This window comes from Helicoverpa zea, chromosome 23 (genome assembly GCF_022581195.2).
Source record: "Helicoverpa zea isolate HzStark_Cry1AcR chromosome 23, ilHelZeax1.1, whole genome shotgun sequence".
In the NCBI taxonomy this organism is placed as follows: Eukaryota; Metazoa; Arthropoda; class Insecta; order Lepidoptera; family Noctuidae; genus Helicoverpa; species Helicoverpa zea.
In genome coordinates this window covers 5825339-5841582 of record NC_061474.1, presented here as the reverse complement: position 1 = coordinate 5841582, position 16244 = coordinate 5825339, and the positions used below count along the sequence as shown (strand labels likewise).

The 16244-nt window shown below is 37.7% G+C and overlaps 1 protein-coding gene across 4 annotated transcripts; it reads left to right on the top strand.

Annotated features, from left to right (window-relative positions):
• The first annotated feature begins 1347 nt into the window (after positions 1-1347).
• On the top strand, positions 1348-14076 carry LOC124641913 (wolframin). Of its 4 annotated transcripts, none has more exons than XM_047180173.1 (10): positions 1348-1785; positions 1863-1974; positions 2811-2912; positions 4000-4099; positions 5577-5696; positions 6703-6824; positions 10072-10188; positions 10631-11823; positions 12059-12567; positions 12926-14076. In XM_047180173.1, exons 2-10 carry the CDS (start codon positions 1941-1943, stop codon positions 13293-13295), a joined length of 2667 nt encoding a protein of 888 aa, XP_047036129.1. In that variant the 5' UTR covers positions 1348-1785; positions 1863-1940; the 3' UTR covers positions 13296-14076. The 4 variants fall into 4 exon arrangements, with proteins under 4 accessions (XP_047036129.1, XP_047036127.1, XP_047036128.1 ...); XM_047180171.1 differs by having other exon boundaries at positions 2808-2912; XM_047180172.1 differs by lacking the exon at positions 1348-1785 and having other exon boundaries at positions 1793-1974.
• Positions 14077-16244: the final 2168 nt, after the last annotated feature.

Below are 16244 nucleotides of genomic sequence, written 5' to 3'. Positions count from 1 at the left end.
GCAGAAGCAATCTATATTACTATACTCTATGGGCAGGAGGATGATGATAATAATTTGACCAAATACGTCTTTAAAAAACTAACTGCTATTTCCATTTCGGATTATTAGAATTTGAAACTCCAGATATAATGGTAAACAAAAATGATTTGTTGTCCTACGATTAATAGCCGGACTGCATACGGACCTAAATACACGAGCAGGATGGTTGAGAACTGATGAGTAAAAAGTTTTCCTTAGACCAACAATCATCATACAATAACATTGTGCAATATTACAAAATAAATCACATTGTTTACATTCTGATAGGTATCTTTATGAGGGATAACATACTATGAAAGCATGTAGCAAGAGTACATCCTTATGTATTGTTTACGAATTTATAAGAGGAGTCGTACACTGTACACAACACAAGACCATCCTACTTATATCCTACTTCCTACTTATCCTACTTATATTATAAATCCTACTTATATTTAAATGTGAAAGTTTGTGAGAATGTATGGATGTATGTTTGTTATTCAATCACGCAAAAACGGCTGGACCGATTTGATTGAAATTTGGTATGTAGATAGGTGATACCCTGGATTAACACATAGGCCACTTTTTATCAACACACCACGCGGGCGAAGCCGCTGGCGGAAGCTAGTATACATATAAGGGAGTTCACAGAGGTAGTACACGAGGGAGAACAAAAGGGGATTACCTGGGAGAACATAGGGAGTAGGGAGGCTACGACTATCTACGTAGGGGAAATGTTTAAACATGGGATATAGAGAGAATACATTTGGGTCAAATATGTTTATTGAAATGAGAGATTTTCTTATTGTTCTTCTCCCAGCTGATGCCTAGATCGCGCTGATCTTAGTTCGTGACTGGAAGGAACGGAACATCATATAATATAAAGGTCGTATAACGAAACGTACTTGTCGTCAACATTGGGAGGTTCTATAATTTTGAAGTCGTGTAACGAAACATACTTGTCATCGATAATTAAGAAAATAGAGAAGGTATAAAAGGAGTAAAGAAGACAGTATCAATGTATACTGGTTGTTGTAGATACAAAAAAATATACAGGCCGAATTGAGAACCGCCCCCTTTTTGGGAAGTCGGTTAAAAATCACTGAAAACACACTTCACAACACTTAGAACTCACTTTTGATAGTGTAATATTCTTTCCTACACACACATCTGAGAACCAGTAGCTAGTGTTTTAAAAATGTTTGGTTATAACTACCTCATATTTTTACTGAAATCATATCTGAACGATTTTGTAGCAAACGATGGTGCGTTTCGTTTATACAAGTTAGGAGATTTGTGTGTTTAGAATTTGGATTGTGTTTGGGCCAAAGATCAAATCTTTCTTTAGTCAGTGGGGTAGTCCTCCCAGTTTAAAAATAAAAATATTTATTTTCGTCCTAATACCTTTTTCACCAAAGGATATCCTCATACAATAACATTCTATTTTTGGGAATTGCCTACGCTGCGTAAAGACAATGTTGTGTGGGTGGAATATTCGTAGGCGGTGGGCACTGTGGGTAAAAGGACTTACATTTACAGAGATAACTTTCTTTTTGTACCAGTTTTGATCTATCTACCAGACCACACGTAAAAAGTGCTAAGAAAATTGGTGCGGTTGATGTAATTACTTTTGTATAATGATAATCAAGTTGTTTTTAATGAGAAGGTGGAATAAAGTAAATTAGTTTGTTGTTTAAAATCTTCATTACAATACAATTCCTCAATTTGTTGTCATCTTTAATGACATTGACATATTTATTGACAAAGGTAAAGAAAAAAAATCGCGAGTCGTGTATTGTCTGTAAATAATCAAAACAAAAAGTAGTATTGGTTTTTATTTTCAGGGATTTATTTTCTTTCAATTTCATCGTGTTTCATAATAGCAATCTATGTACAGATATTTATTATAAATTCTGTAAGTTATGCCAGTCGGTCGGAAACGTTGGAATTTACATGGTAAGTAAAAAGTATTGGTGTCTTAAAAGTGTAATTATTTGTTGGTGTTTATTTACTATTATTTTAATATGTTTCATCTTTATTGATGTGTGAAAAATAATAACGTGGTTTGAAGCAATATTAATTGACCTTGACTTCCAAATTTAATTTCGATCGATTTAACATGATACAATACACATGTGTTAGAAACATTCTAGGATTCACTCTGTTAACTGTAATCCCAGTTCCCTAGGATACGTTGATGGTGGGACATGATGGCTAAGTCATTTACGTCAATATAATGATTAATATTCTATCACTGTTTGTACGTACATTAAATTATTAGAATCATAATTTCTATTTTCAAACTAATTTAGTTAAAAGCTGCTATAGAAATGTTACTATAACCCTGTTTTCAATATAATTTTGAGTGGTTGGTAAAGAGGCTTATCTCCTATAGAGAATATCCTTTTACATAACTTGAAGAGTATAATAATCTATGAATTGTATGGATCCAATATCAGTGCAACATTTTGAATGCATTTATTCAATTCTGTCTCAGCCTCAGTTTCATCACACCAATAACTTAAATCCAAACATATGAATGGATATGTGGAATAACATAAGTTTTTTTGTTAAACTAACTACTGAATATAGCATCACATGAGTTCCTTTTATCTGCATATGGAATGAACCCTCAGGCTGTGGTTGAAATTGAAGGAAACCGCTATTTTTGAGCCTCATTTTTCAAATAAATTAAAGAGACAATAGTCTACTGGTGGCACCGTCTTTTTATATTCTATCCCCTTGTCAAGTGTAGTGTAGTATACTTTCTGAGGTTTATCTTGCTTCAGATGGACCACAAGGTTCCCTGAGGCGGTTGCGTAACCAATTGGCCGAGGATGGCTGTGCCGAATCACAAGTGGTCCTCGCTAAACAACTTTTGGAAGAGAAATGTGGTATGTAGCATTGCATGGTTTTCTATATGTAGTTATCGGCACGGATAATGAGCTCTCGGCGGAAGAGTGGGGATCGCTTTGGGCACTGTACACTCAAGGCAAGGCACTTCTGCGTGTCAGGTGAAGGTCAGGGCTCAATATCCTTGCCGATGATTATACATTATTAATATTAATTCTTTCACTCCATTTCAACAATTGGGATAGCCCAAATTACACTAGCCTACAGCATTTTTAGCCCCAAGGTAAAATATGTCAATTGTTTTAGTTTATCTGATATGTAATCAAAATCAAATAAAATGTAGATGCACAAGCATGTCTGGATATGGAAATATACCCCACTTAAAGTACAAAAAACGCGTTTTTTTAAAATGATATTTGACTTAATTTTTTAAGGATAGAAATTTCAGATTGTTTCTGAATTAAGTATCATATATATACTCTTCCCGATTCTAGTTTGTGGTTCTAGATTTTTAGATTTAGAGAAAAAAAAATTGTAGACTAGTGTTATTTAAGCCTTTTTCTTAATACATATAAATAAATGTTTGTAAATAAATTGCTCATAAAATAAATAAAAAAACAAATGGATTAGTACTTTAGCTTAGGAATTCTTTGCACCTTTAAAGTGTAATGTTGTAACAAAGTGTGAAGTAAAATTCCAAAAAAATATAATTAGTACTGTTAATTCATGTTATTAGTTTTATAAATACTGAAATGAGGTTATATGTATTGAGAAACAAGGAGTTTTATGTAACACATTATTATCAGACAGGTGTCTTAAATAAATGCAGCTGTATTGGTACATATTCTTGGAAATACACTAGCCATATTTTGTGAATGTCCTCCTTTCTCATATATCGATGCTTGTTTGCTAAGTAACTGCCGCGCTGGACAATCAATCTACAGTTAAGCAGTGGTTGGTGGGTGTCTCCATACTCTAGAAGTTAAATTGTGGGTTCTAGCTATCAATTCGAAGTTGTATGTACATAAGCATTATTCTGGAAGTGGGGTGGTCTTGGGTGATTTTTACATAAAATGATGGCCAAAAGTATTTGATTCTTCTTTTTGTTAATTTCAATAATTGTTGCAGAGTTAGAAGCGGACAAAATCTCTAACTTCAAACAAGCCCTGGAATGGCTCATCTGTGCTACTGAACAGGCGCACCCAGAAGCTAGGAGAATGTTGAGACGGTAAGTACTTTAATTATTCTTTTAGGTATCTAACTTTTGTAGATTCACCAGCATCCCAGCGAAAATATTTCAGATAAATAATACACTAGCTTCTGCCAGCAGTTTCACCCGCATCCCGTGGGACCCTCGGCACGAACCCGGATAAAAAGTAGCCTATAGCTTTCCTCAATAAATGGGCTATCTAACACTGAAAGATTTATTCAAATCGAACCAGTAGTTCCTGAGATTAGCGCGTTCAAGCAAACAAACAAACTCTTCAGCTTTATTATATTAGTATAGATAGTTCATAGCTTTATCCATAGTTGATAAAGAATTTAGGGAAAATATTTTAATACAAAACAATAAAGAACAATTTGAGCGAGTTCAATTGAAGCCCTAAGATTGAGATGGCACGTGATGTGCGCCCTTGTTTCAACCGAAAGACGTCCACTGCTGGACAAAGGCCTCCCCCAAGGTTCGCCACTTTGCTAGATCTTCAGCAACCCGCATCCTCTACTTCTCGGCATCCTTGACCCGGTCGTCCGCGACTCGAGAACTTTTCTGCCCTGGCCAATCTTTCTGCGAGCTATGTGCCCTGCCCATTGCCACTTCAGCTTTGCCATTCTCCGGGCTATGTCAATGAATCTGAGGTTTAGTCAGTCCTTGTTAGACTGAGGATCTCCTCATTTCATTCTATCTTGCAGAGCTCCCGACATCCACATCTCATCTCGAGAATGGTGAAGAGATTTGGATATCAAGTCGATGATTGTCGAATCGCGACTCTCAAATTTACCTGCGAAGTAATCCAAACCTTTGGAAAAAACAATGCGTAGACTGAAATGGGTGGATGTTTGTATTTTTTTTCCAGACTTTCTCTAAATAAAACCTCTACGGCTATTAAAAGAAAAAACTGTAACGCCAATGTTCCCTGTCATTATGACTTATGAAATATAACAAAACGTGCTGTTAATCGTCTCGGCATCTAAACAATTGTTCCATTATCCACTATTCCGCGAAAGGCAATAGCATCAGATTCCCGATAATGATATGAGGTAATTCCTTAATGCCCTATTGTCATGGATTACAGACATACCGCGCCGACGTAAACAAATCCGAGGGTAGACTGCCGCACACTATGTCCGAGGACGCACGAGCCGACAGTTACTATCGCGTAGTGATTTTTAAAAATAAAATTAAATGTGAGCGTATATCAATGAATGGAAACTTAAACGATTTCGCGCTTTGGAAGATCAAATGGGATAGGGTTCGTGATGAGTTGCGCCATTCCATGTAAGAGACTTTAAACAGTTTTGCGCTAAATACGATTATATAAACTGGCGAACCTTCGAAATTAACGTATCGCTAGAACGCGAACCGCGACTTTTAAATTCGGTCGACTGGTGTCATCAAGTTAAAAAAGCTTGCCGCCTCTAAGACCAGTTGTTTTTGCAGCAATACGTATATTTATGTAGTTGACGAAAGTGTCTGTCATTATCAGGTGTATTCGAAGCGGTGTGATTGATGAAGACAGCGCAGCAATAGTACGCGCGAAGTCGTGTCTTGCCGCCAGTCGTCAGGAAACGGTTGCCAGGAAAGCAGCCAGAGATCTTTTTGCCAGGTAAGTTGTATTGATAACAGCGCGTGGAATAAGGCGGGTGCCTTATTCCACGCGCTCCTCAAAGAGACGTCACCAACCCCAGCAGGGCCAAGGCCTGCCGTAACTGCAGGATTGTTCGAAAGAGTTACCGCGGCCCCGGTACATAAAAGGCCTACGAAGGAACACGATGGGTTTTAGTCAGTAAAAGTCTGACACTCCCTCACCGCTGCTAAACCACAGAGGGAGGAGTCATCTGATTATTTTACCGTCGAAAAAACGGGTGTATTGATAAGGCTGCGGGATTATTAGCAGGAGTTACCTCAGGGATACTACACTAAAGGCTCTAGAAGGAAACGTGGTGGGTTTTAGTCAGTCAAAATCTGATCTCACGCGGCACACACAGCGGGAGGGGTCATTTTGTTCGTGTATTTTCAGTGGAAAGTACTTTTAGCCGATTTTATAGGGGGAAAACATTGGGCGACTAGTTCTTATAACGATTCAGTTGTTTCGGAGCTTTTAGCCCCTTGTATGCTTGAGTGCAGATATACGCCAGACACATACATTGATTTTCTATTGTTTTATAATTAGCAACATACAAGCACTTGTTTCCTCTGTACATGTAGAAGTATATGTAGATATGTGCCATGCACCTTTAGGGTTCGACCACATCTGGCAGCACGGAATCGCATTTGTTCCGCCTGTGCTACCACGTGCTGCAGTATGCTACCGCATACTGCGAACTGGTGAAACTGAAACTGTGAACTGGTGAAAGGATGCGTTAGCATGCTATCGCGCGCTTTAGCGTTCCGAAGTCTCCCTGCCGACCATTGCATTTTGTCCGTGATGCCGATCGCCTCGAGGATTCCACCGCGTGCTATCGCATTATGCTTTCTGTCTCGGTCTAGCAAATGGCAGTTCTAAGCGATGGAAAGAGAAAGGGCGACGGAAAAAGGCGATTCCGTGCTGCCAGATGTGGTCCAACCCTTTTGGGTATGTTTGTAACCAGTATAAATGAAATGCCCTGCAGCCTGTCGAACGGTGAACAGTATATAACTACGGCGCAGTTAGAGAGACGTATTCGTGAGATATGCAGTACTACACTTAGCAAGGAACCAGATGACAGCGATTCGCCCGACGATGACTCCCCAGGTAAGAACGATTCTAACCTATTTCAAGCTTTTATTTAACTTGCAATGTATGTATGTTTGTGTGTTCGGGTGGAATTTTACAACTCAATTTTAAGGCGCTTGCCCTCAAACGATTGAGCTGAAATTTTGTTTGGGTCTAAACATACATGGTGACTAATTTAGGCGATTAACACACGGCACCGCGCACCGCCGCGGTAGGCGGTGAAGCGGATCTCATGTCGCATTGACCTGTATTAAATTCGCTGATGCCTAACACACGTACACCGCCTGACCGCGCGTTCGAGCGGTGCTCTTTCGTTTGAGCGCCACCGCCCTCCGCGGCGGTGCGCGGTGCCGTGTGTTAATCGCCTAAAATAGTCACCTACATGGCATGTTTATCGCCTAAAGGTACATTATAGCGGCACCGCAACAGCACGGCTCCACACCAGCATTTAAGTTGTCATTCAATTTAGAGCATTAAATCGTGTATCCTTACTAATATTATAAATCGGAATGTGAGTTTGTTTGTTTGTTTGTTTGTTTGTTCCGCTTTCACGCCGTAACTACTGAACCGATTGCTTTGAAATTTTGCAGACGTAAAGTTAGAAGTCCGGATTAAATAATAGGGTACTTTTTATCCCGAAAAAAATAGATATTCCCGAGGGAAAACAAAAATATTGTTTGCTTGATGGATGGATTGTAGATGGCGCTGTGTGTCGTTTAAAACAAGGTAATATATTGCAAACGAATATAAACATGTAAATTTAGAAGCTAAATGATACGATAATGAATCCCCGAAAATGAGGAATTCCCGAGGGATGATGTACAATTTGTTTTATCGTCTTAACTGTTTTTTTTACATCTACTTATCCTGAATTAACTATAATTCAACGAATTACTAATTGGTATAAGTATTAGTTAAGTTATTTCGTTCTTGAGGTATGCGATAGATGGCGCTGGGTGTTTTTAAAACGTGGTAACGATGTGTTTTTAAAATACATAAGAAGTGGAATGATAGCTTTTTAAAACGTGGTGACGTTGTTTTTTTTAAGATACGTAAGAAGTGCAATGATATCTCGCGCTTTAACCTGTAGCTCATTGTTCAATCGCGAGCTTCCCGATAGCTCGATAGATGGCGTTGTGCTTTTCTGTATCGTGGTGTTAAGGTTCGCCGCGAATTAGTCTGTTTTGAAATCAGTGGGGCCCAGTAGCGCCAGGGCCAGCCGCGGCTGCGGGTTGTTCGAAAGAGGTACCGCGGCCCTGGTATATAAAAGGCCTAGGACGGAACACGACGATTTTAGTCAGTAAGAGTCTGACACTCCCTCACCGCTGCTAACCCACAGCGGGAGGGGTGAACCGAATTCCACGCGGGCGAAGCCGCGGGCGGAAAGCTAGTATTATAATATATTTCGTAATGTCAATGTGAAAAAGCCAACGGCGAGCAGTCAGCGTGCTTGCCGCTTCCACACAACTCGACTCGCCGCCCGCGTGCTGCAAGCGAGCGGTCCTCATGCGTACAGCGCGCCGACGGCGTGCTAATAGGCATGATGACAAATTTTTAAATACCTTTGTATGATGTAGGTATACGTCTATTTTATATGAAAAATTATTAATATTAAGAAAATGCGAAGTTTTTTTATCAAATAATTGCATTTTTCTCTGTCCACTTTGAATCCGGCGCGAAAACGCTTGTCAGTGTCATGTCGTCACTTGTGACGTCACGACTGAAATTACAAGACGCAAGTAAACAACGCTCGTGCAATAATTAAGTTTTTTGTGTTATTAAATATGAATTCGAAAGTGCATAGGTGTTGTGGGGTCCCCCAGTGTAAGAACACATCCAAAACAACTCCTGATAAGTTATTTGTGTACGTTCCTCACAATAAAAAAATACGAAACAAGTGGCTTAAACTTGCAAGGCGAGATTCAAAAGCAATATTGCCCAGGGTACAACTTTATTTTTGTGAAGATCACTTTGATGTAAGTTATTACATAGTTCTCTAGATTCTAACATAGAAGTTTTTTTAATTAAACTAATTCACTTACATGGAAGTTTTTTTAAATTAAACTAGTATACTTACATGGAAGTTTTAACATTTCTAAATTCAGCTGAACAAAAATCTTTATTTGATGCCAAAAACTCTCCCAGCATTATGATATCAATTCTAGGCAAATTAGCGCTGTTTGCCTTGATAAATCCGGGCTCCATAACTCGTGTTATACACAATTAATTAAATAAAAACAAAGATCGCAGTGGAAGTTCACAATAACGAAATGTGAAGTTCGCGCGCTTTCGCGCGAGTTGTTTTGAGAAATGACGTCACGAGCTCTGATTGGTGTTCAAGATATCATGGCGGATTGCCTTATTTCGTAATTTTATTTTATAAAAATACATATTAATCACATTATTAATAAAGAAAACAATGCGCGTTTTATATTCCAAGCTTCAAGTTTAATTTAATAAATATATTATTTTAGTGACTTTTGATTACTGTCATCATGCCTATTGCGCGCCGACTCCGAGCCGGCAGCGAAACAACGTCATTACGTCGTGTTCAATCATAACATCAATCATAATCGTCTTAAAATAATATTGAGTTTGCGGTGACAGCAAGCTTATACCTCGCGGCCGCGACGGCGAGCGCACAGCGCGTGGTTGGCGCGCTGTCCGCTCGCCGTAGTCCGAGGCGACGCCGTGCTGCAGCCGTGCTGTTGCGGTGCTGCTATAATGTGCCACAAGCTTAAGTTCGGAAATGGGAGCTCGATATCACACTTGAGAATTGAGATATTAAGAATGTAATAGCCTGCTAGATTGGCCTCTTTGATGTTTGATAAAAATTAAGTTTCAAAAAAACAGTAAACCCAAAACTTTGACTACGAATATCTTCGGAAGCTTGCTGTGAATTTTGATTTTATACTAACCTTGAGCGTAACGTGTCCACCAAATTATTTATTTATTTTATATTAAAGAAAGCTTACAGACTAATTACACCAATAATTTAACAAAGTATATAAAACTTATTGCTAATGACAAGCTTCCACATGTTTAAAAATTGTGGCTAAAGACAGTCGCATCATGTAAAAGACTACGCCTTCCTCTCTTCTAACTATTTTGCTATGCCCATCAGAGTCCATAATTGTTATGGAATACAATAAACGATATGATATGGCTAGAACTTAGCTTCATCCAGTTAGACTGTAAGCCGACCTCAACATAGTTGAGAAAAGGCTAGGCAGATGATATAGAGTGAATGGGTTTCGTTTTGCAGAGGAGGCGAGGGCGAGGGCGTTGGACGATGGCCATGCTCTCGAGCCTTCGCATCTTCAGGCCGGAGACCAGGTCCACATCAATGGTACCATGAGGACTGCTGACACCACGGATGAAGGTAATTTCATAGTCCCAGTATTACCCCCATAGGACCCCTTTTTTGGTGGAAAAATTAAGAGAAAACTCTGACACCAGTGCTGGTTAAATTAAACCTACAACTCACTCTATAATTAGAAGGTTTAATGTACCCCATAGTTTCTCAGTTTCTCCTACTATGTAATGTTGAAAGTGTTAAAATAATTGTTTGTTTGCCTAAAATGATGTTTGTTATCAAGAAGTCTTGTACGACAAAAAATATAAAAAAGTGCAAGTTTTTAAAACGTAAATAATCCCCTCTAGGGAATGCTTATTTTTGTAACGTGAAACACACTGTTACTGTTACTTACTAGCTTCTCGAGAAAATTACTTAATTCCCGTAGCCGGGTGGGGATGTACCCACAAATTTTAAGCCAATTCCGATTTCAGTGAACTAAAATCCAACTGATTTTTTCTTCTTGCAGAATTACCGGAAAGATGCGCCCCTAACGAAGAGATCCGAAATCTCACCGTCGACAATTTAGTATCGGCCGCCGTCGACTATTGCCAAGGCGAACTGCCCTTAGTCAGCTACGAACTGACCCTAACAGACCCTAGTGTTAAGGCCCTAGACCATATACCCCTACTTCACCAAGCTTTCTTACACCCCATCGTGTTCTTACAAGTGCTATATCTAAAACTACTATATTACTTCGGTAATTTTACTTTCCGACTGACGAATATCCAGTTGTCATTGCTCCTCATAGCATATTTGTCAGTTAGTGCGGATAGCTTGTACCACTTAGTACCTCTAGCGTTGTATTACGCCAGTTTTGTAGCAATGGTCATATGTACCTTCAAGATGTTGCATGCTAAAAGACAGTTTATAGACTTTAGGAAGTGGTCCGGACTTTTCCTTAGGTATAGTGACGGTAACTTGCAACCCGATGAGTCTGAGAACTTATTCGTTCGCAATAACCTCGGCCCTTTTGTTCAATTCTTCTCCGCTTTATTTATTAATTTGTTCCTTTATCCGTTTATAGCCACTCAATGGGTTCCTTTTTCAGAATTTTGTGTGCTATCATTCTTCTTAATGTTCTTAACCTTGCTCTCATTTGGGACCAGTGCAGGGAGTCCCTATCCTGACCTTCTCGCGCTCTTATCATTTGCTATCAACGTTTTAGCGAAATACCCTTACGAGAAAGATACAGTTGTGCATCAAGGTTGGCGGTTCCTCGACTTGCACGTGTCGAATTATCCGTCGTATATACTAGGGAATAGCATTGAGTTTTGCTTGAACGCTCGAGTGTTCTTCTCTCTGTTGATTCCCGTCATATTGGTAGGGATGGCTAGGAGGAGTGGTTGGCAAGGTTTCTTTAAATACGCTTTACCTCATTGCGTGACTCTTAGTTGGTTGCAGATGTTTATAACTTGTTCTCATGGGTGTACTACCTATGGGCTGATAAGAGGCACTTTCACATTGGTTTGTTCGTTCCTGTTTTTGCCTCTAATAGGCGTGTTAACAGTGACATTGCCTATATTTGCGTTCCTGCAGTACATTACGATGTCTCGTGTGTTTTACACAGTGTCTGTTGTGGTCGGTTTGGGGCTGAGTTTTGGTATAACGTGTCTCTTGGCAAAGTCTGAGTCTACCAAGAAGTTTGTTACTCCATTCCAGGTTTGTATTTCTTTTTGTTATTTACTTAATTGTTTCTCTTCATTTGGTTTGTTGAACTTATTTTATAGTTAACATTTTTTGGTGTCAAAATCTACCCACCTGAATAAATAAAGTTACAATAATTACGTCTGCATTAAGTATACCGAAATGTATAAATTCTATTTTAAATTGAAACATTATCGTGAAATATTTATTTGCTATTCAAAATTAACAAAAGCAATTTTTTTCTTCACAGCTCACAATGGGCATCATAACTCTAGTGTACCTAGGCAACCAGTTCGTAGTAAACGTTCAAGATGACGGCCTGCCATCCGGCCTCATCGAACTCATAGGAGACGACAAAGCCAGCATCAAAAACCTTCTTAAAAACGAATTCATTACCGACTACGAAGATAACACTTATCATATCAACTGGGACGATTATTACAATCAATGTAACACCCCATCTTGGTCAGATTACAACATGGCGGCCACGCAAATAAAGTGCGCAATTCTAGATGGCGCCAACGTAAATTGGGAGGGTTATGTCAAAGACGTTCAATTGAAAAATGTTAGGAATCGATGGAGGGACTTTATAGCCTGGTTGCCTGGCTTCCTGCAAGAATATTTTAGGTGCTACTACGGTGAGGAATATTCGACGTTATGTCAAAGGGAAGAGAGTCTACAATCGGCTAAAGAGTGCGAGTTTGTTAGAAGCGTCGCGCGTCAAAGTGGGAAGAGCTGCCATTTAAACAATTTGAATGAGTAAGTGTTCCATGTTTTTTTTTTAAATTATGTTTTCACTTTACAGACCTACTACTAAACCGTACCGTCATTTGTCACCAGACTGTATGTCATGAATAGTGATAGACAGTTAAATTATTACTGTGGCCGCTATAATACCAAATACTGAAAATTGACATTAATTGTTAAATTGGGAAATTCTTGACTAAGTTTCATGTTATATTGAGATTTTGTGCTTCGGAAAATATTATGGTTCCTGATTTGAGTTATAAATCTAAAGACATGTACGAAGTCATTTATAGTCAATAGGCCAACGGACAATCTCGGCAAGTCAATAACGGTGAAGATTCATGCTAATTAAATATGTGTTATTTTCCAGATACACATATGAAATCAAACTCATAATGGAAGCGAGCGGTGGTCTTCTAAAGCGTCACTCGGAAATATCCATTGTGTTCGACCACTGCTTCAGCAATTTCACACGAATGTTACGCGCCGATGACAAAATACGCTTCAAGGGCGTTCTGTCAAACGACAATGTACCTTATAACATAGGCACTAAGGACGTTAATATTAGAGGATATGAAATACAATGCCTAGAATGCAAGGAGGCCAGCGGTACCGTAAGGTCGAAAGCGCCATCTGTGTCCAAATTTACGGAACTGTGTAAGACTATAGCGAACGATTGTGTTGTATCTACAAAGTATATTTTAAATTTCCTGTTGAATCCAGTGGTTGTTTTTAAATAAATGTTTTATGTCTGTTTTGAAATGTTCTTTAAGTTTTTGTGTGTTGCGTTTTAGTCTAGTTGAGAATAAGTTTGATTTTACTGTTTAACATTGTTGTCTTTTCTGAATGATGATACTCGACCGTTGATCTAATATCTCTGCCTACCATAGATAGATATAAGATTCAGAATATATATGAGAAAGTTATGAGCTTAGTTTCGGGGTAAAATTTTAAAGTTTTCTTATAGTCCGTTTCAGTTAATCTGAATTATAATAATTATCATACAAAGTAATTAATGAATGCTGGAATTTATATCGTTCCCTTGAAAGAAACAAGGTTATTATAATTATTGAAGAAACCTACAAATACTGGAAGATGGAATTTGCGGAACTTTTAAGCTGCCTACTTTTTATTGTAACACTCCTTTTTTAGTACTATACTTATTGTAGACCGTGATTGGTTCATAAAAACTATAAAGAAATAACGAACTGCAAAGTTATAAAAACCAAATAATCCTATTTGCTGTAGACACCATAAAATCGTGTTATAATTTAAAATTTTTAGACATGCATTTAAAAAGTATTTTAATAACTGGTTGTATTGAGAGAATAATTGATGTACCTATTGTTATTAATATAAAAAAAAGTATTATGAAATAATATAAATCTATAAAAAATAATAATAAAGAAGAGAATATTCTATGAATCGTGTTTAGTCATGTTAGGGTGAAGATGTGTTTGTGACAATAGAGACTATATTTGGAATGTCTGTGTTTTAATAAAAAAGTGAGTCAAAGGATGACCATATTTTTTTATTTATTGTCAATAATTTTCCATCCTTGATAAACAATAAAAATATCCCATTCCTTTCAAAAACCTCCCTATGTTGAAGATCAAGAAAATACAGAAAATAATATTTATTTTAACCTCGTCAAAAGGCGCAAAAAGGAGTAAGTAGCCTATCATTTTAATAAGGCTTATGTTTAACTGATCACCAGAAATAGTAACAAATAGCAGACAAAAATAGTAAATGATCACCAAAATGAAACTCGCATTTTAATGTAAAATGATAACCAAAGTTTTAACACTTTGCTATCCCATTTAAGTGAAATTACTCCAAAATAAATCATGCGCAAGCCAAAAATAGTAAATGATCACCAAAATTAAACCACCATTTTAAAGTAAAATGATAACCAAAGTTTTTACATTCTGCTATCCTATTTAAGCAAAATGAGTCCAAATAAATCATTGTTATCCCAAAAGTAGTAAATGATCACCAAAAGTAGTGAATGATCATCAAAATTATACCAGCGTTTTAATATAAAATGATAATCAAAGTTTTTACATCTTGCTATCCTGTTTAAGTAAACTGACTCCAAAAAAATAAGTTCGGCCTGATACAATAAATGTAATTACATTATGGGGACCCTTTTCCTGCACTAGGGTGGAAAATTGTCTATTGCATGCCTCTAAACAGTGCGATAAGAGTGTGTTTTCGAGGGAGTGTATTGAGAAACACATTCTTCTTCTTCTTTCTCCTGCCCTGTTCCCAATTTTACTTGGGGTCGGCGCAATATGTCATTTTCTTCCATTTTCCCCTGTCACTCGTCATACTGACACTCACGCATGCATTGCAAGCCGGACACATAACTTAATATGGCATCATAATACTTTATTTGATAATAAGCCTACATTTTATGGCAATCACAGTGACTTATTTAGGCAAAAATAATACATTAATTTGGTCGTCAAGAGTTGGTGATCATTTACTAAATTTGGTGGTCGAATACAATTTAAAGTGAAGTCGTGACTAAAATAGCTGGTACTATTACATTTTTAGACTTTATTTTTCTGGTGTTCAGTAGATTTTTCTGGTTGCAAAACTAAGGGTATCAAAGCATTTTATGGTGGTCATTATATTTGTTCCCTTTTAATAAGCCGTCCGACCGTATCAATGTTTGCTATGCAATCAGCTAGCTTCTTTCAATCGTTTGTTGCCCGTGGTACTACCAATAGTACTACCAGTAGTACCACGGGCAAATTTTTCTTCCCGTAGTACTACCAAACGGTCTGGTAGTACCACGGGCAAGAAAAAACTACCCGTGGTACTACTGTCAATATTTTAGGTTTTTTTCAACCCTTTTGTTGTCACAGTTGATATTGTCCTCCTAGAAAGAGAATTGAAATATATATTTTTTTAATGTGGATATATTTTGGTACTATTTCGTAAATAGATCTGGTAGTTGTGAAATTTTTCATTGCTCAAAATCGACAAGAGTCAAAAACACTTAGTTTTTTTTTCACAAATTAGAATTGAATACCTTGATCTCGTGGGATTTACTTGATGTATTTTATGCTATCCTGGTACTTGGTCAGCATTTCCGTCTGGACATTGGAATACTCAGGTAAGTTATGCTGTCTTGGTACACGGGGAGAGCAGTTGCATCGAAATTCCGAGATTGGTAGGTTAACTCCGGTGATTGATAAAAAGTTACGTGTTGCACTCGAGTGCAAAGATTTTTCACCTTGTGCTCTTTTGATTCTTTCGCTATCGCTCAGGATTCTAAGTTTTGAAACACTCGCTACGCTGCTGTAGCGAGTAGGCAAACAGTCAAAGTCCGAACTTATTTCAAATATTTTTATATACATAATCATCCTCCTGTCCTTATCCCATACAAATATTTATTTTAGGCTCATGATTTTTAAAAATTAAAAAATCGAAAAAATTAAAAGTAATATAAAAAGTCATACAAAAATAACAAAAAAAAGATATGTAAGAAAGAGTCACCTACTCCAAAATAAATTATAACAAAGAAATTTATTTGAGAAGAGCACCAGTTGCGAAGTGCACCATTTGAGCATGATGTATAATTTGAGAAGTGCACCTAATGCGTCAAACCCAATGATTCTTTCACTGTTAGGAAGCTACACTATCTGCGCTGAACGCAAAGTACGTTTTAAATCTAATTT